This window comes from Vicugna pacos, chromosome 8, assembly GCF_048564905.1.
Source record: "Vicugna pacos chromosome 8, VicPac4, whole genome shotgun sequence".
In the NCBI taxonomy this organism is placed as follows: Eukaryota; Metazoa; Chordata; class Mammalia; order Artiodactyla; family Camelidae; genus Vicugna; species Vicugna pacos.
This window is the reverse complement of record NC_132994.1, coordinates 14,867,061-14,892,327: the sequence shown is the minus strand read 5'-3', so window position 1 is coordinate 14,892,327 and position 25,267 is coordinate 14,867,061. Positions and strand designations below refer to the sequence as shown.

At 38.5% G+C, this 25,267-nt stretch overlaps 1 protein-coding gene and 1 non-coding gene across 3 annotated transcripts in view; one reads left to right on the top strand and one right to left on the bottom strand.

The window, feature by feature from the left end:
• ME1 (malic enzyme 1) overlaps window positions 1-25,267 on the top strand; it is a 179,829-nt gene that overhangs the window by 56,052 nt on the left and 98,510 nt on the right. For both annotated transcript variants that reach the window (XM_072965568.1, XM_072965569.1), the window contains exons 4-5: window positions 13,083-13,158; window positions 17,612-17,773. In XM_072965568.1, coding sequence (XP_072821669.1) covers window positions 13,083-13,158; window positions 17,612-17,773 — 238 coding nt within the window. The remainder of the gene's footprint in view (window positions 1-13,082; window positions 13,159-17,611; window positions 17,774-25,267) is intronic.
• TRNAI-AAU (transfer RNA isoleucine (anticodon AAU)) lies at window positions 17,416-17,489 on the bottom strand. Its single transcript has one exon. It is a non-coding gene; the product is annotated as a tRNA-Ile (tRNA).

The following is a 25,267-nucleotide window of genomic DNA, read 5'->3' as shown; positions in this document are numbered from 1 at the left end:
TTTGGTCAGTTTTCTTCAGTATTAGAAAAGGAACTGGGACTAACTGGTCGAATAATCTGATGACTAGTTTGGGGTTTACATAACTCTTCTGCAAGAATACAAACTTCCAAAGTAAAGATTAGCAAAAGGAGAGACTCCTGGATAAAGGCCCAGAGTTAAGGCTGTGGGATTTATTTTATTAGCCTTTTGAAAGGAACCTGAAAGCAAAGTTTCATCTAAGAAGCTCTTGCTATCCAAGAATGCTGTTTATCAGAGAAATGAGAACGAAAGAATTAGGATAAACTTCAGTCAGTTTATAGCAACACCAGCATGATTAATGGAAGTTGTTAACATTCATGTCCAGATTCCCTAAAAATTTTGAACATGAGATGAGTGGGTAAATTTCATGTAAATATGGGGACAGATCTGAATGATCGGAGTAAAGCATTATATGAATGTATAGAAATAATTGAATTCTTCTGTGTCCTTAGTGCCTTAGACTTCTTGCCTCAGAAGCAGGGGCATTACTCTACTGCACTTCCATCATTGAGCGTCTCTGTTATTTCCGCTCTGAGATGCCATTGCATAGTCAGTTTATATTGGCTGCAGACAGAACCCTCATTCCACAGACATCAAGTAATTGAGGGATTTTTGTCCTTTCATTGCCAATGAATGTTTGATAGGATCTATGTATTTTCCCATAACAGAAGAAAAGTGCTCCCCACTCCCTTTACTTCATTGCTGTTATTTGTAATTTTGGCAGGGAACCTGAGATACCAGCTTAGATGTGAGTCTAAGTAATTTTTCTGCTGTAATAGAATTTTCTAATTCAAGCAGAATGAGTCAGATGGACGCTTGGCAAGTTAGTTGGTAACAACACAATTGTTTTTTTGTGTATAGGAGCCTACCGTTCTATGGCTGTTTCTCCATGTTTGTCTATTCTCATTTTAGCTTCTGCTTCATAGCTCTGGGTATTTCTTATTTTCCTCACTATCATGTCATATTTGAAGAATTTTAGACTATTCTATCAGGTATTTTGTTGTCTCTACTTTCTTTCCTAAAAGGGAGTTTAGAAGAAGCAAATAACACCTAAGGGATTGAACACAAGGTAGGTATGGTTGCCTTTTATTTCTTGCAAAGTTTAACTGTAGAATGCTCTGTGCCTTTTCCTCTCAACCACATAGTGTCTTGGAATAATAGCAGTACAGACCGAGAAAGACCTGGACATGTCAGCTACTTCATTTCCTTAATTTCTAATATCACAGGAAACCTTAAACACATCTTCTGTGATCTTCTTAACCTGAGTCACTTACATTTCATCTAAGATTTTATTCTTGCTTGAAGTTTTAAAAATAAGAGTTCTCATACTCTTTGTAATAATCTGATAAGTATTTTAAACTGTTGTCTTTCTTTATGTCTTCTCTACTATATCCTTTTAAAACTTTTCTGTTAGAGGTTTCCTTTTAAAACATTGAATCATCTTTGCTGTCCTTATAAGATCCTTTAAAAATTTCTCTATAATCCCTTTAAATCTTCTTAATCTGATTAAAAATATATAGGAATTTGATATAATGACTGCCAGGTTTTGATCTGAGAAAGAACATATTCATTCCTCTCAGATTATTATTAAAAAAAACATTGTTTTCTATGGCTTTCGTTTCTTTTTTAATTTCTTCTTTGATTTCATTGTTGACCCATTGGTTTTTTTTTAGTAGCATATGGCTTTCATTTCTAATAGTAGTAGATATTCTTGCTCTTTCCTGGTATGACATTTGCAATAAATGAGAACATCCTTTCTCCGGATATTAAGAGTTCAACTCTTTTTCACTGAGTGTGCAGTCAGCATAGGAGATGTTTGTCTTGTTCCTATAAGCTATAGATAGTTCAGGATAAGGCCAAAATACATATATTGCCTAAATAATACAGAATAAGGAACTTACATTTTCTGAAACAACCAAAATAGTATCATCTATATAAAGAGTGCTGCCAGTTCAGATCAGTTGGCATGACCTGTGTAGAAGAACCAATGATATTTTAAAAAATATCTTTGTTCATAAGGAATGTGTAATGATTGACATATTATCCATTTGTACTGATGAGCTGAACAAAAGGAGAAGTAGTCTGTTTTGCTTGATGAAACAGTCTTAAAAGTTATCACCAATTGTGGTTAGTACTTGTAACAATAATAATCAACATTTTCTTCTTAGAAAATAGAAGGGTTATTTTTCTACTAGTCACTCAAAAACAGAAGATATTATCTCCAGCTTAGGAACAAAAGTATTTTTATTATGTGATGGCAGACTTTGCATTTACATAAAAAGGGAAAGCAAGGTTATTGACTTGCTGGAAAAGCTGAGGAATTGCTTTAAAATAATTTAATCAGCCAAAACTCTAAATGAAGGATTACTTTTTAAAGCATGAAACAATCATATCTCAGTTTACTTCAGTGGATATTTAGAGTGCCTACAGTATGTTTAGTGTCAGGGATAGAAATGAAATTTCTAGTAACATCTTCTCTTTGGGGTGCCAACAGTTCAATAGGTCTGTGATTTTTTACTCATCATCCCTCGTTTCTCTTCATGTAATGACCCACCTGACCTGATTCTTTGTTTTCCTACATGAATATTCATAGCAGCATTACTTGCATTAGCCAATAGGTAGAAACAACCCAAATGTCCATCAGCTGATGAATGAATAAATGAACATATGCATACAATGGAATATTATCCAGCCGTTAAACTTGATTCTTAACTATGTGCCTGAAACTAGCAGGAAGGGAGGGGGGAAGTCAGAGGAGGAAATTCTATAAAGCATACATCTGTTTTTATTTTTTTTTAAGTCTATTTTCTTTGAAAGGAGAATTTCTCCATTCAGTCTTGTAGTTCTGCTGGAAGCTAGTATATATGGCAGAGGAAAAGGAAACTGAGGTTGGAAAATCCTTTCTATTGCCATCTCAGGATTGGGAAAGACACCATCATAGTTGCAGAGACTATCGAGACACGGCTGACGGATCATCCTAGACCAAATCATCTTTCTTATTTGTAAGCTACTGAGACTAGAAATGTTAACTCACTGGTCTCAGGTTTTGTAGTTGTGACTAAAACTTCTGTTCCCATTCAGTGCTCTGCTATCGTATGAAGCCAAAAAGTATGTGTATGGCCCACTCATTAAACTGCTATGTGCTTTAGTTACATAAACTGTGAGATCAACATATATAGCTTTATTGTATTTTAATTCACTAGATAATATTTAACACCTTTGAAATTGGAGAACTAACTACAACTAAAATTGGAAATGTATAAAGGCCAGAAAAATAACAGAATTAATAAATTCTATCAGTATTAATAAATATTGCTAATTTAAAGCACATGGAAATAGTTAAAGATCTAAGCTTATTAATGTGTGTACAAATCATTAAAATATGACTTATATGCCATAGTTTTACCACTTTAGAGATTCATTCCCTGGCAAGGAAAGAGTGTCAAGCCAAGAGAATGTCACAGAAAGGACCGTTAGTTCCCCAAAAGTCATCAAATAATCCACATCTCTACACCCTCTTGTCCGCTCCACTTCTACACCTTCTTGTTTGGCAGTTGATTTACTCCGCCAATCCTCAGCCCTCCTACTTTGATCATTAGTTCATAGTGTTTCTCTCTTATCGTGACGTGTGTTCAGACTGGCTCCAGACCTCTGACCTGTGAATAGGAAGCCCTGACTGCGCATGGCCTGGCCACCTGGCTCTACCTCGTCTGCTCTCGTGCTGGTCAGCTGGGTGTCGACTCACATGGTTTACAGAGTCCTTCGTCCTAGTGAAGAGAAGTTTATGTCCTCCTCTAGGAGTGCTCTAGGTCTCATAAGATCAGAGTTTTTGTTCTACTTCTGCCACTAAGCAGCTCTCCAAGCTTGAAAAAGAAATCACTCATCTTCCTTCTCCTCAAAGAGAACTATATTTGCTTTACTTCACTCTTTTCTTAAAGATATGAAACAAAGTTTTTTTTTTTGAAAAAGTCAAATATTATGAAAATTTCAAAGACTAATTATAAACACCCATATGTCCATCAGATAGAACTGACATTTGTTAACACTGTATCCCATTTGATTTTTTTAAATTAGCGGTAACATTGAAGGCCTCTTTAGCCTCCAGGATTACTCCTATTACCCTCACGCCCTCCTCAAGGCAGTTATTTATTCATTCCCCACTGATGGCATGAAATCAAATATCTTAAAATATCTATAATAGAGCATTAGATTAGATGAACAGTAAGTTATAATAATACCGTTGTTATTATTACTCAACCAAGCTGCAAAAAAGAAATTCTTTTTTTCCCCAGTGTATAGTCCTTTTTTCTGTCTAAATGTTCCCGTTTTCTCACATAATATTTTGGGCCATTACCACGCTATATCTGTATTCTATTAAAGGAATGCTTTCTTTGCTTTCTTTTGGAATTCTAAAAATTGAATTGTAATAAGTTGCATGCTACCACCACTTGTAAGAGTATTGCTAATCATAGTAGTCACTTTTGATTTCTGGAAACTGCAGCCATCTATGCTAAATAGTGCTATGCATTGGTAATTAGGTCATGGAAGTGACAACAGAGCTATTTAGCAATACATGGGTAGTCCTCTTGTATTTTCCCTAATGTCTAGCACTGTGTCATATCTTTCATAAAATAAGTGAATATATGATAAATGATGGAATGAGCACCTGAATTTCTACCAGTGTTGTATTACTGTATAACAAATCAATACAAACTTAGCTGCTTAACGCAACATCCGTTTATTAGCTCGCAGTTCTGAAATCTGGCGTGGTGTGGTTGGTTCTATGTTTTGAATATCACAAGGCTAAAATCAAGGGGTCACCTGGCCTGAGTACTTATCTGGGGGCGTGCAGAAAAATCTGCTTCCAAGTTATTCTTGGCAGAAGTCAGTTCCTTGCAATGGTAGGACTGAGGTTCCCGTTTCCTTGCTGGCCCTCAGCTGGGGACTGCTCTCAGCTGTTAGAAGTAGCCGTTATTCCTTGCTACTTGGCGTCCTCTAAGTTCTCAGCAGCGCTTGGAATCCTTCTCACTTTTTTTTAATTTAATTTAATTAAAAATGTTTTCATTATTTTTAAATATATTTTTATTGAAGTATAGTCAGTTTACAATGTGTCAATGTCAGACATAGAAAACAAATTTATGGTTACTGGGGGAGCTGAAGATTTGCAGATAGTGACTACTATATATAAAATAGGTAAACAGCACGTTTACACTGTGTAGCACAGGGAACTCTATTCAGTATCTTGTAGTAACCATCTCACGCTTTGAACCTCTGACTTCCCCTTCTGTGACCAGCTGGAGAAATTCTCTGTCACCTTCCACTGGCCCCTCCACCTTCCCTTGAGTCTCTCCCAAACTACAGGTTCTGTCTCATCCTAGTTTTGTTTCTAAGCTCCACCAGAGTGAATCCTGAAGCACTTAAACCACCTTATTTACCTTTCTTCCAAAGCTGATGTGACCTGTCATTTGTTTATTCTTCCTCATACCGCATGGCTCTGAAGCTGTCAGTTGTTTCTCTCATTATTTCCTAAGTCCTTTGCCGTCTTGAAAATCGGTTGTCGCCATGTTAACACTAAGATCTCAGATTGCTGATCTCTTAGCCCCAAGTGCTCCAAGTCCTACAACTGGGCATTGGCTCTGGTTCTTGTGTACTTTTCCAGGGGCCTCCCCCATAACGTTTGATTTCTTCCATCTTTTCTTCGACCTTGTCATTTTCAGGGGACCCCCAGAATTGTATACATTGACCACATAGCACCTGAGTGTTCTTTATCCCAGATTTTTTGCTCTAGTGTTTTACCCACCATTGGGTTAGCTAGTGCCATAATCATATCTGAACTGCCTTCCTTTCTCTCTGCTTATTATATTCTGTCACTCCCCGTTTCCTTCTTTTTTTTTTTTCCTGTAAGAAATGCAGATTTCCTGACTTCAAGAGTTCATAATCTAGTAGAATGGACATAAAGTGAAAAATTACATGACAATATGGTAAGTTTTATGTTACAGAAAAGCAGCAGGAGTCTGTGGGATTACGGAGACATTCCAGCTCAGCTTGAACGCTGGTCAGGAAATATTTCCAAGAGGCGGTAACACTTGCACTGTCTCCGATAAGCAAGTAGGCGTTGGCCTAGCAGGGAAGAGGGGCTGGAGGGGCTGGAGGGATGCCTAAATGGATCCTTAAAAGACCGTCCCGAGTTGGAAACTAGATAGTTCTCAGGCGGAACGGTTGATCAAATGCCAAGAGCAAGGATGGGACCGAAAATGAGAGCAAAAGCCAAAAGATCAGATATTCAGCAGGAGCTGAGGCAGAGTGAGCCTTGACAATGAGGAGGAGCAAAGCAGAGTCCATAGACCTTCCCCGTGCATGAGAGCGAAAAAGAGAACTCTTTCTGAGCCTGGGGAGTGCCAGCATTCAAGGGTTAAGGAGAAGCAGGAGCCTGTAAATGTGACGAGGAAGTGGGCAAAGAGTCACAGCATGAGGACAAACCGGGCTCGAGGACAGAGATCCTGACATGTTATTCAACGATGAATCATGAATAATGAAAGGAAGTTTATAGATGGATAGCTAGAAAGGGGAAGTCTCTAGTTTGTCTTTGGAGTAAAAAACTGTGTGCGAATCTGATGAGAGGGTAGAAGAGACGGAGAAATAGAAAGTAGCTCTCTTTGAGAATCAAAGAACAGGCAATAGACGGTCCTGGAGGGAGTCGTGTTGCCTTGTGAGGACCTCCCTGACGCTGGAGAGGCCACGAGGGTTTGATGGATCTAACGCACGTGGTTGAGTGCCTGTGTCCAGCGTCGTTCTGCAGTAGGGCCTGAGGAAGAGAGAAGGTGGATGGATTGATTTATTTAGATTTGGGGGTTTTCTGTAAGGGTGTGATGGAAAGAGAAAAAGGCAAGGGAGTTAAGAATGGTTGGCAGAATGGATAAAATCTAACTGAATACAGAAGGAAGTTCAATCAGGATAGACTGATAATTTGGAGGGAAAAAAAAATAAAAGCAGGTACCAAAAGTCAGGAGACATTCACCAGGTCAAAGTGTGGTATGTGGAAAAGTATGACGTGGGTCATTAGATCCTCATGTCACAGATGGGTTTAAAGAACTGGGTCAAACCTAGGGAGAAAAATAGAGAAACATGATTGATGAGGAAGGACTTTGTATACTTAAAAGAAAGGTTAAGAAATCTGAAAGGAGAAACTTCAGTTTGTTTTACTATATATAAATGGAAAACAACATCAAAAGTGAGAGAGAAAATCAGGAAACAAATTTCTACAAGAATGCTAAGCAAAGGGACAAAAACCCTTAATCTGTAAAGATGGGATCTAGGTTGGTACTTCTTCAGCAGCCGTGGGTGGTCATAGCTTCTTTTTGCACGTCCAGCACCAGTTTCCTCACGTTCCTCAGGCTGCACCCTCTCTCTGCTTCACGCTCCTTCCGTCTCTGGATTAAAAGGGTTGGGGACCCAGCCTGGTGTGTTGGAGCCTGGGCAGGAGCCAGAGCACCTGCCTAGGAGGGCAGCCAGATTCAGGTGTGAGAGCCGAGCAAGGTGAAGGGAGGACCTGGGTGGGAGGATGGTCCAGCGCCAGGTGTCAGGGCCCCAGCGGGGCGAGGCGGGCATCCGTGTAGGAAGCTAGCCCCCTACTTGAGAAATTGGGGCCTTAGCAGAGTGCGGGGGTGTGTATGTGGGAAGGGAACAAGATTGGTGTCATGCAGGAGGATTGATCAAGTAAGTAAATATATTAGGCATAATGGGAGCTTGGTTTCTCACTAGTGGAGAAAATTATTATAAATATGAAAACTGAGGGGAGAACAGTAGAAAGAACCCTGCAGTGGTGTTGAAATTGGAGGTATTAGTGTGAATTGATGGTTTTCAGGGTATAGGTAGAAAATGGATAGCTATAGAAATACATACATAGAACTAGATGTGTGTGTATATGTATGTATGTGTCTGTATATATACACATACATGTAAAAAGTATGTATGTACACCCATCTGTTCTCTATTTCTGTCCTCTGAGTTCGCTTGGGAGCAGTGTCACCGCTGTAACCACGAGCACACCTAGCACTCCAGATCTAAAAGCCATTCTCTGCCAGAAGGAACCAGATCTCCTTAGAGAAATGGTTGATTCCAGGGCTGGGCCAGGATAAGCAAAAGATGAGCTTAGGACATCTTGTACCAGAAAGTAAGGAAGTGCTCAAAGGATGATTGGGGATGTGTCAAAGGGACAGAGAAGCCAGCTCGAAGGGGCTCCCATTGGCCAAATTTGGGACATGAATTTTAAGCATCAAATAATGTCTACAACAGATGAGAATCCACTGAATGAAATAATAAACATGAGCCCACATTGATATGAAATAAATTTAAACTTGAATGAAGAAACAGAATATTTACAGAGTTTTGAAGAATCTTCCCATAAAATACTTGTTAATTACAAAGGGGAAAAAAAAAAAGACTATCTTGCAGTGAAGAAGCCTGTGATCAAAGTGAACACGGGACAAAGTGGGAACCTGATAGGATGCCACGAGAAGAAGCCAGCTTCACTTCTGTTACTTTCCTGCAAAAGATGTATAGTCTGAAGCTAATCGTGAGGAAACAGCACACAAGCCCAAGTTGAGGGACAGTCTACAAACACACTGACTTGTAACTTCAAAAGTATTAAGGTCATGAAAGTCAAGGAAAGACTGAGGAAATGTTTCAGGTTGAGGAGGACCAAAGAAACATGACAGATAAATACAACGCAGGATTTTGAACTGGACTCTTTTGTTTTGAAGGACATCATTGGAATGAATGGTGAAATGTGAGTGGTGTCTGAGGATTAGATGGTAGTAAGGTATCAATATTAATTTTCTGGTTATAATTATATAGGAGAATTTTTTTTATTGCACTAGAATTTTTGGTAATGACGAGGCATCAGGTTGGCTACTTAACTCTCAGATAGATCAGGAGAAAACAATTCTTTGTAATATATATAGAAGAATTCTTTTAAGCATTTACTGAAGGATATACTAATATTGATCTTTGTAACATTGTCTTCCCGTGACTTTTCCTGGCTTCAGAAACACTGGTTGTCCTACCTGTTAGGTTGTTTTTTTTCTTGAGGACTCTTCTTAGTCATCCTGTTCTTCGATAGTGGGTATTAATTTGTTGTGTTTTCCCCTTAACCTTCTTTTCTCTCTCCTCTTCTACTCTTTTTTTCAATTGAAGTATAGACACTCTGTGTTGTTGCATCAGTTTCTGGTGTACAGCATTTCTGCTCCTTTCAACTCTAGACATGTGACTCCTACCTTTGTGTCTTTACCCTAGGTCTCTCCTGATCTTTAGACTTACGCTCTACCTGAACTAAGCTCTCTTTAGTAGGTGTCTTTCCTCATCATCTCAGCTCAGATCTGCTGGTATGACCCAACTTTAGGTTAACTCCCGGGGCTTGCTAATGTATACTCAAATTTTATGCCAAATATGGGGTCTGATTTTCTTCAGCTTCTGTAATACAAGAGAGGATTATTATAGAAAATTTTAGCATTGCTGCCTCCCCCACTGGGTCAGGAGCAGGGTCATGAACCCATTTCCTTGAGAAAATAGAAGTCTGGTTAAAACAGAAAGTTGCATGTTAGAAAATGAACTCTATTTTGATGTGAAATAAATTTCACTAGGGATATTATCTGAGACAACATGAAATAAGAATATTATCTCATCTAACATCTATTTTGAGAGTGAAATATATATACAGTGTCAGAGGTTATGAGAAAAGTTTGAACTCAGTATATGAGAAAATGATCTACTGGGACATTTAAAAATGTCCCAGTTCTAACATGAAATAGACACAAAAGCATGAGTATTTTAATTGTCATGTTTAATATACTTAGAATAAAGATTAAATATTTTAAACCAATTGATCAACAAGAACATGGGTCAAGAAAAGTTGTTTATTAATAAATTCCATTCATTTAAAAATATCATTGACAAATAACTTACTTGGCTAAACTGTTCATTTTATATATACATACGTATACATATACATATATATATTTGAGAATTAATGTTTCATGTCCAATTCTACACCAGGAAGCATGAGTCATTCCTGTGCTGAAACACTTTTGGATATCATCAGATTTCTGGTCAAGGAAACATTCCAGGAAGTATTACAAATTATCCTATCAAAATGCTTGACTTTGGTGGAATATGACAGATTGTTCATTTACTGAGTTCTCCCTAAATGTAAGCACTTTTGCCACAAATGAATGTCTGCTCAGTGCAAGAGATTACAGGTGACCAGATGGCTCTCCACTGAAGTAGTACTCAACTATTTGTGTGATAAACTTCGACATTTAATTGATGCAGATTTTAATACATTCATTGTCTCTCTCATTTAAAAAAAAATGATCCTGTTTCCTGAGACCACTGTTACTTGGAGAACTTTGGCTAACTAACAAGTTCCCAAGGAACATTACTTAATGGTATATTGCCAGGAACCTCTTAGAATAATTTAGCCAAATTGCCGTCTTTAGAAAGTCCAAATATATTTCATTTAAGTTTGACAGTTATTTATTGAGATCTTGTTAATTGCACAGTTGGATATGACAGGGATCCAAAAGAAATATACAACCTATAAAGAGCTTATAATTATTTTGGAGAAACAAAATAAATTCATATTAAACAGCAAAACCCCCCAGGAAGTGGTGCAGTTTAGGGCCAGCTTGGTAAATTAGTGTTTTTGTTGAGTCAGACCGTTGTCAGTAATCTGCTTGTGGCACTTACTATCATAATATAATTTTTGGTCACTTAATAAGTTAGTGTAAGCCTGGGTTTATTTCATGCTTTCTGTACTTAAATTTTTTTTGACTCCAGAAACCTTATTTTTTCAGCCCTGAAGTCAGCACATACTGTTGGACACATTCCCTATGTTAGCACAGTTAGAGGCATCAGGCCTACAAATGTGGCAAATAGAGAGTCTCTGTACTTAAGGAACTTGCTGCTTCGTGTCTGTGCGTCCTGGGGCTGGTGGCAGGGACGAGACAGACAGCAGACCTATGAGAAAATAACTAAGATGATTTCGGATACTTGTAAGTATCAGGAAGATGGTTAGGTGTTTGCACAGCTGTTATCAGAGAAGGCCTGTCGGAGGAACTTAGGTGTGGGTTGAGGCCTGAGTGATGAGAGAATTAAGTGCATAGTTAGATGTACGGTTTGGGGCTCAAGGGAGGAGTCAAGGTTGAAGATAGAAGTCTGAGAATCTTCATTGCGCACCTAACACTGAAAGGCACGTCAAACACAGTTGAGACGTCGAGTAGGGTGAGAGTTGAGAGTTGACCTTCGCCTTTAATCAGATATCAGTCATCAGTGCCTTTGTTGTTTTGCGGAGAAGTGAGGGGAAAACGCCTGTTTAGTAGAATGAAGGAAGAACAGGAGGTAAGGATACAAAGGCAATAAGAAGACCCAAGTCTTCCGAGGGTTCTGCTCTGAAGGAGAGAGGATAGAAGGGTGGTTGCTGTAAACAGTTCTTCAAGCTGTGCCCTTGTACGTGTGTGGTTCTCTGCACTCGAGTCATATTTCACAATGCTAAAGCACACCTTTTAAGTGAGGTTAAGAGGTTTACAAGTTTTTTATTTTAATTTGTGAAATTGTGTTAGGCTTTCATGGGAAATGGGGGAGCAGTCGGGGAGCAGTGTTAAAGCTGACAGTTGACGGTCTAAATAACAGAATTGCTGGCAGCTGAGACCACAGATCAAAGAATCAAGTGAAACCGAACAAAAGACTCGTGCGCCTGCTTGCCTGGGGTGCAGAAAGCCGGACTTTGCCAGCGGGAGGTTGCAGCTAAGGAAGGGTATCTTGCAGGGTGCCAAGAAACGGAGTAGGAGACAAGCCCCAGATCCACTCCCGCTTGGTCCTTGAGTTAAGGGTGTTTTTTCAAAAGGGAAAGAACAAAGCGGCTGGGGTTAATCGCCCTCCTGTGACGTTTCTAAACCGTAATTCCGGGATTCAGGACGTATCTGGTTTAAGATTCTCTGGCCAGGTGGCCCATGCCTTGGGGGTCTGTTAGTGTCTTACCCTGGAGAGACAACCTGAGTTTGTTTGTTAGTAATAATATCCTTAAGAGCAGTTTTAGTGCATCAACCAGGTTATCAACAACAGCAGTGTTAGTGTGTTAGCAGTGTCACCAGCAGCATCCATTTTAGTCAGCTGACCCCGGTTGATTGGTGTTCCGGGAGCACCGGATTGAGGTCAGAGGGCACAAGAAAGAGAATGAAGTTTTGGATAGAGAGATGAATCATAGACTCAGTAAGGGAACTCTGTTTTGTGGGGACTCGGTTTCAGGGTTTCACAAGTCAGTCCTGGAAGGACTGCCTGGCTCACATCCCATCACTTCAGCCCTGAAAATGCCTGTCCACACGCGCTTCATGCTGTTTTTCAAAGTGCTTTTCTGCGTATTATCTTATTTAGTGAAGACTGTAAATGAATATGAGCGGAAATGATAATGCTATCTAAATTCTCTATATATGAAAGTAGTGAATGTTCCTTTAGTTATAAAATATTTCTTGTTACAATCACTGTCCAGCTGGCCCGTCCCTCAGTTCACTTCTGTGGGAGGAAAGGGAGGCATGATAGAGGAGTTACTGAGTTGCCGAATATGTGAATTTAAAGACGTGGCACTGGGAATCTCTAAAGCAGAGTTTTGAGAAATTTGCCTTATTTTACAAACTGTTTTTGATTGCCTGTTTTTATTGCATGCTCTGTGTACCTAATTCAGGAGTCAGTAAAGTATGGACCAAGGGCCAGTCTAGTCAGCTGCCTGTATTTGTAAATAAGGTTTTATTAGCACACAGCCACACCCCCTGAAAATATTTAAGAATATGTAATAAAAGTATGAACCTACCTGTATTGTAGATGTTAATGTATGGTTTAAAATAATGTTTTCCTTACTTCTAAGTGTCCTGTCCCTTATTTGTTTAAGGAAATAATTTTCACTAGTTTGATAAAAATAGAGATATAGTAAGTGGGTTTGAATATTTTTTTAAATGTCCATGATAGGTTGACAAGTTTGAAGTGAGTTAAAACGACTTCTTTTTTCCTGGCAGAGGTCTCTTTATTAGCATCCACGATCGAGGGCACATTGCTTCAGTCCTTAATGCATGGCCAGAGGATGTCATTAAGGTAAGTTAGTTACCACCCTTTCCACTGTGGCAAATCTGTCCTGTTTCATAGTATATGGACACTTCTCATGATACCAGGTAGCATTCATTAGCTTTTCTAGTGAGTCACCTAATTTATATGCCTTTGATTTTGACATAGTGGATAAATTGTATTCTGAGACCATTTACAGACTGTTTTCTTATTATTTCTATCAAATTTCTTAGTATATCTTTATTCATTATAAGTGACGTTGATACTGAAAAATGTTGAAGTGGTGTCTGAATTTCTTTAAGCAAACTCCTTTTTCATACCTTCTGTGTGTAATCATCCACTAAGAGGAATCAAGGAAACCGAGAAAAAAAATCTGTTCATTCATTTCCTTTGTCATGGTGGTGAAATACCTCCCCCGACCTCCCTCTGGGAGTGAGCTAACGAAAACAAAATAACAATAGTATTGACATTTGGTAGCTTTCTGAGTGAGACACTTTACCTGGATTAATTTATGCAGTGTCATGATAATTCCGTGAGGAAAGGAAGGCACAGATGGGGTACACGGTGGTGCACAGTGGTAGTGGTGGTGGGAACTGAGTGCCGGCTTCCCAGCCCTCGCTCTCCAGTGTGGCACTCGTGGTACCACCTTCCTGGTCTAGGGAATGTGAGATGTACTTACAACCTACCTCCTTGGCTCCCTTTTTCCTCTCTGTGGTATCTGGTGCCAGGCAACTTTGTGGTATCTTCAAGGACTAAGATTGAATAAGGTTATGCCTTTTTTGTGATACAAGGCACTTCAGCTCTGGTTCTGACATACGACGTCCCTTAATCATCTTTCCTGTTGAGCAGCTGTGGCTTGAACTGATGCAATCTGCTCTTTAAGGTTCATGCTAGGTAAACTTGTAAAACAAAATGTTGTCCACTGTTCCCAGTCTTCCCAGCTATTTCCCTCTCCCCATCTAAGTTGCTCCCTCACCATTTCTCCCACCAAGTAGACAGCATTGTCCACAGACCCTTTTCTTAGGAACTACCCTCAGGATGTGTAAATTCTATGAAGTATGAATGTCTGATCCTCTAAGTGGAAGGGTACTTACTTTTTTTTTTAACCAGGGCTCTAGAGATGATTTGAAGAATGAGTCAATATAGGAAATAGTTCTAGGGTAGAGAGGTCTTAACTAATATCTCTCCAATCCTAACAGCTAGGCAGTAAGCAATCATCTTGCTTCATGTTCTTGCTACTAGTGATTTCTGAATATTTCACTTCATTGATAGCCTGCCTTTATCCTTTTAACTCCTATTATGGGCCCCTCACTGAATTTTTTTTTACATGGAAGCACTGGGGATTGAACCCAGGACCTTGTGCATGCTAAGCATGCCCCCTACCACCGAGCTATATCCACACCCCTCTCCCTGATAGTCCTGATCCTAACTATACCTACTGTCATTTAAAAAGTCTAGCAGAGTGCCTGGCACATAGTAGGCACTTAATAAATTGCACCTGTTTATTGTAATAGGCAATTGAAGAGTGAGATATGTAGTTGAAAGTGCATATGAAACAAAGGCAATCTATTATGAGACAATGTGTAATTTAACTGTCTGTATAAATTAGAAGTGCCATATTCATTCATTCAGAGAAGGCTGGAAAAGTTAAGAAATTGTTCTAGCAAAGCTGGAACTTAAATCTAGCCTTTGATATTAGAAGGGGAAGAATATACTGCCCTAAGAATGAAGCATATGAATGAATGTAGGTATTAAGTTCGGGAAGAGAATGATGTGTTCTTGTGCAATTGGAACTTAATTATGATACAGAAAACCTCCAACTGCTCTATTTTTCTTAAGCAGGAGATAAAGCAGATAAAAACAAAAGCAAGGGAATATTAATTTGGTGATAAACTGTATATATAACACTTTTTTTTGAATTTCAGAGGATACCTTCACTATTAAAACCTACTCTTTAATTTTGAAATGTTTATGAACTAAATAGTATAAATGTATATTTGTAATGAGGCGAAAAGTGAGCTAAAATAGCAAATTCATCAAAACAGAGCTTAAAGATTGCTCAAACAACTGCCACCTCTATAAATATGCATGGTATATTTATATAATTTAATAGCTTAAGATGAGAGAATTGCTTAGGGAATAGAAAGTATGAAAAAACAGAAAACGATAATGGTTTCCTTTGACTTTGTATTCAAGACATATATTTAGTTTAACTTAAAAATATTATCAAAAGTAAATGAAAATGCTGTTATTTTAAACGCCTCTTTCAAAAAATCTGAAACAGATGAAAATGATAAGTAACAACTCTTTGGGTTTAAATATCTGTAAGGAAACCTGGAAAGCATTACATAAATTATTCAGATCATAACTAAGTTATATGACAATGTTGTTCTCCTTATAAAATATCTTATAAAAATATTTAAAAGTCTATGTGGGCCAACTGGACTTTACTTGCTTAAGGAACACATTCATAAAAGTATACATTATCAGTGTTATATGAAAGTGCCTCTATTTGTGATAGTACAATCAATAAAATCATTAAATATTATACATTTGGACTTTGAAAATTTGGCTTGAATTTAAAAAGCAGGGGAGGGCGGAAGCTCAGTGGTGGAGCGCGTGCCGAGGTCCTGGGTTCAATCCCCATATCTCCCAATAGATAGATAAATTTACCTACCCCCTCTGAAAAAAGAACAGTAGTAGTAATAATAATAATAATAATAATAATAATAATAACCCACAGCTATAGTTTTCTGCAGTATTTATCTTTCTCAAACTAACTCAGTGGTATCAAGTTTCCTTCTTCAAAGCAACCTAACATATTGATCCTTTGCAATTAGACATGGAAAATTTGACAAAGGTCAGCTTTATGGAATATGCAAAAATAATTTTAATCCATCTCTCAGATGTATTTACTTTTAAGGCAGTTCTTTAAGAGCTGCATAATATAAGTGAATGGAAAATTAAATGAAAAGACCTCAAAAATACTTTCAATGTGTCCTGCAGTGTAGTATGGTAGAAAAACACCGCACTAGGAGTTAGCACACCCAGGGTCTGGTTCTTTGATATTAACCAGGTAAATCACTTGAGGTAAATTATTTCAGTTCTCGGATCTTCAGTTTCCTAATCTATAAGAGGGATAGACTGAATGTACTCTAAATTCCCCTTTACTTCTAAAGTGCCATGACTTTGTACATTAGTCCTTATGATAATAGTATTAATACCTACAATTTTTGAGAATTTGTAATGTACTGCATACTGTGGTAAGTCCTTTGTGTATCATGATTTCAGCTTACTGAATCAGATTTATTCAGTTAACTAATGTTTATTGATTGTTTACTGTGTGCCAAATGCTGTGCTAGGTGTTGGTGGAAAGTAGTGAGCAAAACAGAGTCGGTTCCTAATTTTTTGCAGCTACTCTGAAAAATACCTTTATTATTCCCATTGTTATAAATAAGAAACAGAAACTTTACTTCAGTTTATCCAAGGTCAAACAACTGACACTTTTTTCAAGGCTGTATGGATATAAGGGTAGCAGTCTATAGAAAACCTGATAAATTTGATTTCACAAGATTGGTTCTGCTTAAATTCATGTAATGGCCATGAATCACAGAATAAAAGGAATAGGTGCATTCATTTCAGTAAAGATATCAGATTTCATAGAATTAAAATCCTCACATGGTTAAAATGTATGCTTCATAGATATTCACGATGATTAGAAACAAATTAAGCACAATTCATTAAGTCTACTGGAAGGTTTTCAGGTAAGAGTTGTAGCAGACCGTGCTTGGCATATTTCGAAGATGGTAGAACAATATCCAGTGGTTATAGGAGTTAAAGAGGGTGGATCAACCTCGTGAAATTAGGAGGATGCATAAAGTAAAGATCAGATGATTGTGGACCAGTGAGCAATTACGCATTCTGTAGCCATGGGCACTCCTGTAATTGTACTCAAAGTGGATGTGCCTAATTTCAAACCTGTTCTAGGTTTCACTCTGGTTCCCAGTTTGAACTCTTATTTACCTGTATTCTTCCCTCTTGCACCTCTTGATTAAAGACTGAGTTGTTTGGGTTGTTTGAATTTTTATGTATGTACCTTCTCTTCTTTTTTCAATAACTAAATTAATCATATATGTATTTAAAATACATATGTCAAATTTAGTCTCCCCACTCTTCCACATTTATGATCATATAAATTTTTTTCATGTGTATTCAATTTGTGGTTTTTTAAAAAATTTTTTATTTTGGGGGGATAATTGGGTTTATTTATTTATTCATTTATTTAAATGGAGGTACTGGGGATTGAACCCATGACCTCATGCACATTAAGCATGCACTCTGCCACTGAGCTATACCCTTCCCTCCAATTTATGTTTTTTGACAGCTTAGTATTTCAATGCAGAAGTATTAACTTCAGAAAATAGGAACTCTGCCCCAGGATTTGCAAACTTTTATTAATAGATACTTTTTCTTTTTCTTCGAGGCTATTGTGGTGACTGATGGAGAGCGTATTCTTGGCTTGGGAGACCTTGGCTGTAATGGAATGGGCATCCCTGTGGGTAAACTGGCTCTGTATACAGCTTGTGGAGGGGTGAATCCCCAAGAATGTCTGCCTGTCATGCTGGATGTGGGAACAGAAAATGAGGTAAACAATTTAAACCTATCACACAGCTATATACCTTAAAAAATAGTACCAATGAATGCATTGAGATTATTTCAGGAACTTCATGAAATTCACCTTTTTTTCTGTTCGGTTCTTTCTCTCTCCTCAAACCCATCCCCCAGCTCTTATAAGAAAATTGTTCTCTTTTCCTTTTCCCCTCCTCTAGTCTATAATATGATTAGTCTTTTACCAGCTTCTTTAGTGTTTTATGACCTTTTGATGAGCACTTACACCATTATTCTATAGAGTGTTTGTTTTACTTTAGGATATCATAGTTACTTTTGAAAAAATTATTATTTTATCCTAGGCAGGAACTAATCCCAAATAATTTATTAAGTTTAATCTTTCTGAAATCTTTTTTTTTTCATGTTGATCACTATTTCTTTATTGACTTAAAAATGGTAATTTCCCCCATCTTCCTCCTTTAATAAGTAGGCTATAGGAAAATGTTTTTACATTAGTTACATAAAAGTAAAGCAACTTAAATTTAAACCATGGACACACTTGATCAATTACTTTTTTCCTGCTTTATCACATCCTCTGAATTTCCATAATATATGTAATATACAGTGCTTTTTAATGATTTGCTGTTTTGTGTAAGTTATGGTTTTGTAAATTCCTTGAGGTCCGAGTTCATAAAATATACTTCTTCTGTCTTGCAAAGTGATAATCACATAATTGGTGCTCACATTTGTTGCTGTTTTTCGGTCTTGATAATTAGTATGATCCCTGGAGGCAATAAAGTGATAGTAAGCCAAAACTTCATGAGGACAGGGTCTATGTCATATTCGTCCATGTATCCTCAAGACTATGACTGTACTTGGCACAGAGTAGCATTTCAAGTAACTCTTGGGTGGATAAATGAAAGAATGTGGCAAAAAACTGGAACTGGCACTTCTCAGAAGAAACATGGATCACAGTACACCTTTGAGAAGAGGACTGACTTCTTGTGTAATCTAAAAAGGCAAGTTAAAACAAAATAAATTCTGTTTACACCCATCAAAGTGGCAAAAGTGAAAAAATCTAATAATATCAAATGTTGGCAAGGATGCAGAACAACTGAAACTCATACACTAACAGGGGGAGTGTAAATTGGTGCAATAAAAAAACCGAAAAACAATGTGTTATTATCTAGTAAAGTTGGAGGTTGTCATGCCCAGCAATTCGACCCCTAGGAGAAATCCTGTACTCGAGCACTGGAAGAGTCAAGAATGTTCACAGTAGCACCATCATAATAGACCCAAATCGGAAACAACCTAAATGGCCATCAAGAGTAGTACAGCTAGGAACGATTTGAGAGAAAGCTAAATAAGTAACATAGGACTGGGTTACAAACCCCCCTTAAAAGAGAGTAGAACAGCTAAATATATTGTGGTAGAGTCATTCCATGAAATAGCACGAAATAGTGAAAACAAATGGATCCCAGCTCTTATCAACAGGATGAATCCCAGAAAAAATACTATTCAATTTAAAAAGCAAATCAGATACAGAATGAGCTCATTTCATCTGAAGTTTTAAAATGCTAAGCTAAAAATATTGCTTATTGATATGGACATGGATGGTAAACTATAAATAAAAGCAAGATAGTGTATATTCCTGGTTCACGGAGAAGATGGAGGAAGGATGCAGCAAGAAGCACACAGGGGTCTTCCCAAGTACTGGTAATTGTAAGCTGGGTGGTGGGTGCACCGATGGTAATTCTCATTTGACTATTTATAACATACATATGTTATACTACTTTTCTCTATCAATTCAATATTTAATTAAAATAAAAAACCAAAAGGAATGAATGCTAATGTTCAAATAAAGTCTTTGGGATAATGACATGCAAACAATATTTAGTTGAGTAAAAATTCCACTCCTTTCTATTGCTGTAGTTTTTTTTTTTTTACATTTTTATTGATTCATAATCATTTTACAGTGTTGTGTCAAATTCCAGTGTTCAGTACAATTTTTCAGTCATACATGGACATATACACACTCATTGTCACATTTTTTTCTCTGTGATTTATCATAACATTTTGTGTATATTTCCCTGTGCTATACAGTGTAATCTTGTTTATCTGTTCTACAATTTTGAAATCCCAGTCTATCCCTTCCCACCCTCTACCCCGCCCCCCCCCCCCCCCCCCCCGGTAACCACAAGTCTGTATTCTCTGTCCATGAGTCTATTTCTGTCCTGTATTTATGCTTTGTTTTTGTTTGTTTGTTTGTTTTTGTTTTATAGATTCCACATATGAGCGATCTCATATGGTATTTTTCTTTCTCTTTCTGGCTTACTTCACTTAGAATGACATTCTCTAGGAGCATCCATGTTGCTGCAAATGGCATTATGTTGTCGGTTTTTATGGCTGAGTAGTATTCCATTGTATAAATATACCACCTCTTCTTTATCCAGTCACCTGTTGATGGACATTTAGGTTGTTTCCATGTTTTGGCTATTGTAAATAGTGCTGCTATGAACATTGGGGTACAGGTGTCATCCTGAAGTAGATTTCCTTCTGGGTACAAGCCCAGGAGTGGGATTAATTTCAGCTTTGATTTCCTCATTGATCCATTGTTTTTTCACTAACATATTGTTTAATCTCCATGCTTTTCTTTTTTTCTCCTTTGTTTCTCTGTTGTTGATTTCCAGTTTCATGGCATTGTGGTCAGTAAAGATGCTTGAGATAATTTCTATCTTCTTAAATTTGTTGAGGTTTCTTTTGTGTCCAAGTACATGATCGATCCTGGAAAATGTTCCATGTGCACTTGAAAAGAATGTATATTCTATTTTTTGGGGGTGTAAAGCTCTGAAAATATCCACCAAATCTAGTTTTTCTATTGTAGTATTTAATTTCTCTGTTGCCTTGTTTATTTTCTGTCTGGAAGATCTGTCTAGTGATGTTAATGCAGTGTTAAAATCTCCAACTATGATTGTATTCCCATCAATATCCCCCTTTATCTCTGTTAGTAATTCTTGTATGTACTTAGGTGCTCCTATATTGGGTGCATATATATTAACGAGTGTAATATCTTCATCTTGTATCACTCCTTTAATCATTATAAAATGTCCTTCTTTATCTTTCTTTATGGCCTTTGTTTTAAAGTCTATTTTGTCTGAAACCAGTACTGCAACACCTGCTTTTTTGGCTTTTCCATTTGCATGGAATATCCTTTTCCAACCTTTCACTCTCAATCTATATGTGTCCTTCTCCCTAAAGTGGGTCTCTTGTATGCAGCATATTGAAGGTTCTTGCTTTATTATCCACTCTGCCACTCTATGTCTTTTGACTGGAGCATTTAGTCCATTAACATTTACAGTCATTAATGATAGATGTGTGTTTATTGCCATTTTGAACTTATCTTTGCAGTTGAATTGGTATATCCTCTTTGTTCCTTTCTTCTTCCTTTTGTGGTTTGGTAATTTTCCTTTGTATTATCATGGATTTTATTTAATTTTTGTGACTCCCTTGTAAACTTTTGACTTGTGGTTACCCTTCTTTGTAAATCTATTAACCTATACCCGTTTTTAATAAACTGATAATAACATGATCTCAAACCCATCCTACTGTTAAAAAAATTTAAAAAAGAAAGAAAAAAATTCTGTATTTCCCTGCCTCCCTCTCCCACTCTCAGTGATTTGTATGTCTTCTTTTATAATTTCATGTTTTCTTTATTTGTAATTCATGAGTTATCACCTTTCCAGTTGTACGTTTCTCATTTCTGTAGCATCCTGCTGCTTTTCTATTTAGAATAGCCCTTTCAATATTTCTTTTAGCATGGGTTTAGTGTTGCTAAACTCCTGCAGCTTTTTTTTGTCTGTGAAACTCTTTATTTCTCCTTCTATCCTAAAGGATAGCCTTGCTGGATAAAGTATCCTAGGCTGCATCTTTTTTTCATTCAGGGCTTTGAATATATCTTGCCACTCCCTTCTGGCCTGTAGTGTTTGTGTAGAGAAATCAGCTGAGAGCCTTATGGGGGTTCCCTTGTAGTTCACTCTTTGCTTTTCTCTTGCTGCCTTTAGAATCATTTCTTTATCCTTGACTCTGGCCATCTTGATTATGATATGTCTTGGTGTGGGTCTATTTGGGTTCTTCCTGTTTGGGACCCTCTGAGCTTCCTGTACTTGGATATCTGATTCCTTCTTTAAGTTTGGGAAGTTTTCAGTCATGATTTCTTCAAAAACCTTTTCAATTCCCTTTGATCCTTCTTCCCCTTCTGGGACCCCTATTATGCGAAGATTGGGATGCTTTATATTATCCCATAGGTCCCTTATGCTATTATCATTATTTTTTATTTGCTTATCTTGTAGTTCTTCTGAATGGGTGCTTTCTGTTGCCCTGTCTTCTAGATCACTAATTCGTTCCTCTGCATTAACTAGTCGGCTTTGCACAGCTGTTAGATCATTCCTCATCTCTGTCATTGAGTTTTCCCATTTTGCTTGGCTCTTCTTTATAGCTTCAATTTCATTTTTGACATATTTTATTTCTCTAAGCATTATCTCTTTTAATTCCTTCAGCAATTTGATCACTCCTTTTTTGAAATCTTGATCTAGTAGGCTATCGATGTCTATTTCATTGAGCTTTCTTTCAGGGGATTCCTCTTGTTTTTTTAATTGGGAAAGGTTTCTCTGCTTCTTCATCTTGCTCATACCTCTCTGGCACTGTGGTTTATGGAGTATCAGTTGTCTATTTTGGATCTTAAGGATTTTACTATCTAATGCCTATTTAGGAATAGAACTTAGGAAAAAAAAAGAAAAAAGAAAAAAAGAGAAAAGAATAAGAGAGAGAGAGAAAGATTTTTAAAAGAAGGGAGAAAGAGGGTTTGAAAACAATGTATAATGAATAATAGAAGAGCGGGTTGAAGCAGAGTATTAATTGGGTGGAGACGTCCTTTTAAAACCCTTAAAAAAAAAAGGGGGGTGGGGAGATGAATATATGTGTTTGAAGCCTGTGTCTAATCAATAACAGGACATCAAAACCCAAGAGAAATAGAAATGAATTAAGAAGTAAAAATTAAGAGAGTAATTGAAAATAGAACAGGTAAAAACAGATTAAAACAAAACAAAAACAAAAACAGAAAACAAAACAAAACAAAAACCAAAAAAAAAAGGGGGGGGGTTTGTCGGTGTTCTCCTGGAGTGTGTGTGCTTTTAATGTGATGTCCTTCTGTCTTCGTCCTGTTTTGGAAGCTCAGCTTGTTTTCATAGGCCCTCCGTTGGCGCCCTCTTCTGTGCTGCTCCCAGCACCTGTCAGCAAGCCGATCGCGCCTCCCCCTAACACGGGGTCAGATGCAGCTCTCCTCTGCTGCGGGCGGGCGGGTCACTGCCCCTCCGGATGCCGCAGTCAGGTGTTGCAGACTGGCCAGGCAGGAGGGCGGGTCGTGCCCCTTCCCAGCACCTCGGTCAGGGTTTGTGTTCCTGCCCGACAGGCGGGGGGCCGCTCTGCCCCTGCCTGCGCCGCCGGTAGCTCCGCTGCTCTGTGCGGCTGCGCGCTCTGCGCCGGCGCTCCGCCCTGGTCGCGCTCCGCCCCGTTCGGCGCTCCGCCCTGGTCACGCTCCATCCTGGTAGGCGCTCCGCCCTGGTCGCGCTCCGCGGGTGGGCTTGGGGAAGACCCAGGGGCAGCCTCGTCCCTGCTCCGAGCCAAGACCCAGCTGCTTGTTTGTCTTTGTGGAGCAAGTTCTCTGAGGGACCAGGATGGACGGATCCTATCTGCCCCGGGCTGTAGGCCCGTCTCAGTCTGGCCCTTGAGGCTGCTAAGCCCTTCGGTGTGGACGCAGGTTTCGCCTCTGCCCCCGCCTGGGTGCTCAGCGCCGGAGAATATGGCGGCTCCGCCTGGGCCCCGCCCCTCCTCCCCTGAAAAGCCTCTGTGGGTTTTCAGAGATGGGGGTATGCACCCTTCCCCCGAGATCACATCAACCTTGCTGTTTTATGGAGGGCCCAGGTTGTTCTGTCCTGTACACCCACAGCCCCGGCGACCAGCCCCTTGCAGTCCCCTGGAGCTGCACCCTCCGCCCGGCTTGTGCAGCCTGGCCCTGTCCGCCGCTGCCGGCCCGCGTCTCAGGCTGGGTGTCGGGGGTGGGGGGGGGAATGCTCTGTGCCTGTTTAACTTAGTTCTGTCAGACAAGGGCTGCTCTGTACAGATCCGAGCCTTGGAGGCTCCCCCTCCGTCCCGCTGGCCTCTCAATTGGAGAGGGGAGACCCAGCGAGCAAGCGCCAGCCCTCCTTTGCCGCTCCCTCCCCACGGGACCCGTCCCGCGCTGCTTTGCCTTTTGTTCTTTCTTTTTTCCTTTTCTCCTACCAGATTTTTGGCGTCTTTATCTTTTGAAGAGGGCAATGATCTGTTGGAGTTCCGCAGGTGCTCTGGTTGGCTGAGTGGGTCTGTAGATGTGGGTCTTGGTGTATCTGTGGGAGAGGGTGACTTACAAGCGTCCTTCTACTCCGCCATCTTGCCCGGAAGTCCCATTCTGAAATCTTGTTCTAAAAGTCTGTATTGAATCTGAGGTAGATTATTTGAAGTTTAGCATTTCTCTTTCCTGCATCAATATTTTAGAATCTTAAAGTTATATATCAAGTAATATACATTTTTTGCTTATCCTTAATTGCTAATATTTGGATTAGTTACGGGTGATAGATAGAAATTAAAGGTAGAATTTTCTGAAATAGAGATGAAAAAAATGGTCAGTTAAAATAGACTTAAAAGTTTGCATGCAAATATCAAACCTGGGCTACAATGTCATCATCAAATAAGACCTTTATCATGTTGAGATATGTTCCTTTTACACCACTTTGTTGATAGTTTTTATCATAAATGGATGTTGAATTTTGTCAAGCCTTTTTGGCATCTGTTGAGGTGATCATATGATTTTTATTGTTTAGTTTGTCAATGTGGTGTATCACATCAGTGTATTGTATCACATTGATTTGTAGATGTTGAACCATACTTTGCATTCCTGTGATAAATCCCACTTGATCATGTTGTTTCATCCTTTTAATGTGCTGTTGAATTTGTTTTGCTTATATTTACTTTAGGAGTTTTGCTTCTATGTTCATCAGTGATATTGGCCTGTAATTTTCTTTTTTGTGTGACATCTTTGTCTGGTTTTTACATCATTGTGATAGTGGCCTTGTAGAATGAGTTTGGAAGGATTCCTTTCTCTTCAAGTTTTTGAAATAGTTTGAGAGGGATAGGTGTTGACTCTTTTTTAAATATTTTTAGAATTTTCCTGTGAAGCCTTGTGGTCCTGGACTTTCTTTTGTTGGGAGTATGTTTTATTATTGATTCAATTTCATTACTTATAATAAATCTGTTCATATTTTGTATTCCTTCCTAATTCAGTCTTAGGACATGAAAATTTCTAGTAATTTATCCATTTCTAATAGGTTGTCAGTTTTATTGCTGTATGATTGGTCACAGTAATCTCTTACGATCCTTTGTATTTTTATGGTGTGTGTGTAACTTCTCTTTTTTTCATTTCTGATTTTGTTGGTTTGGG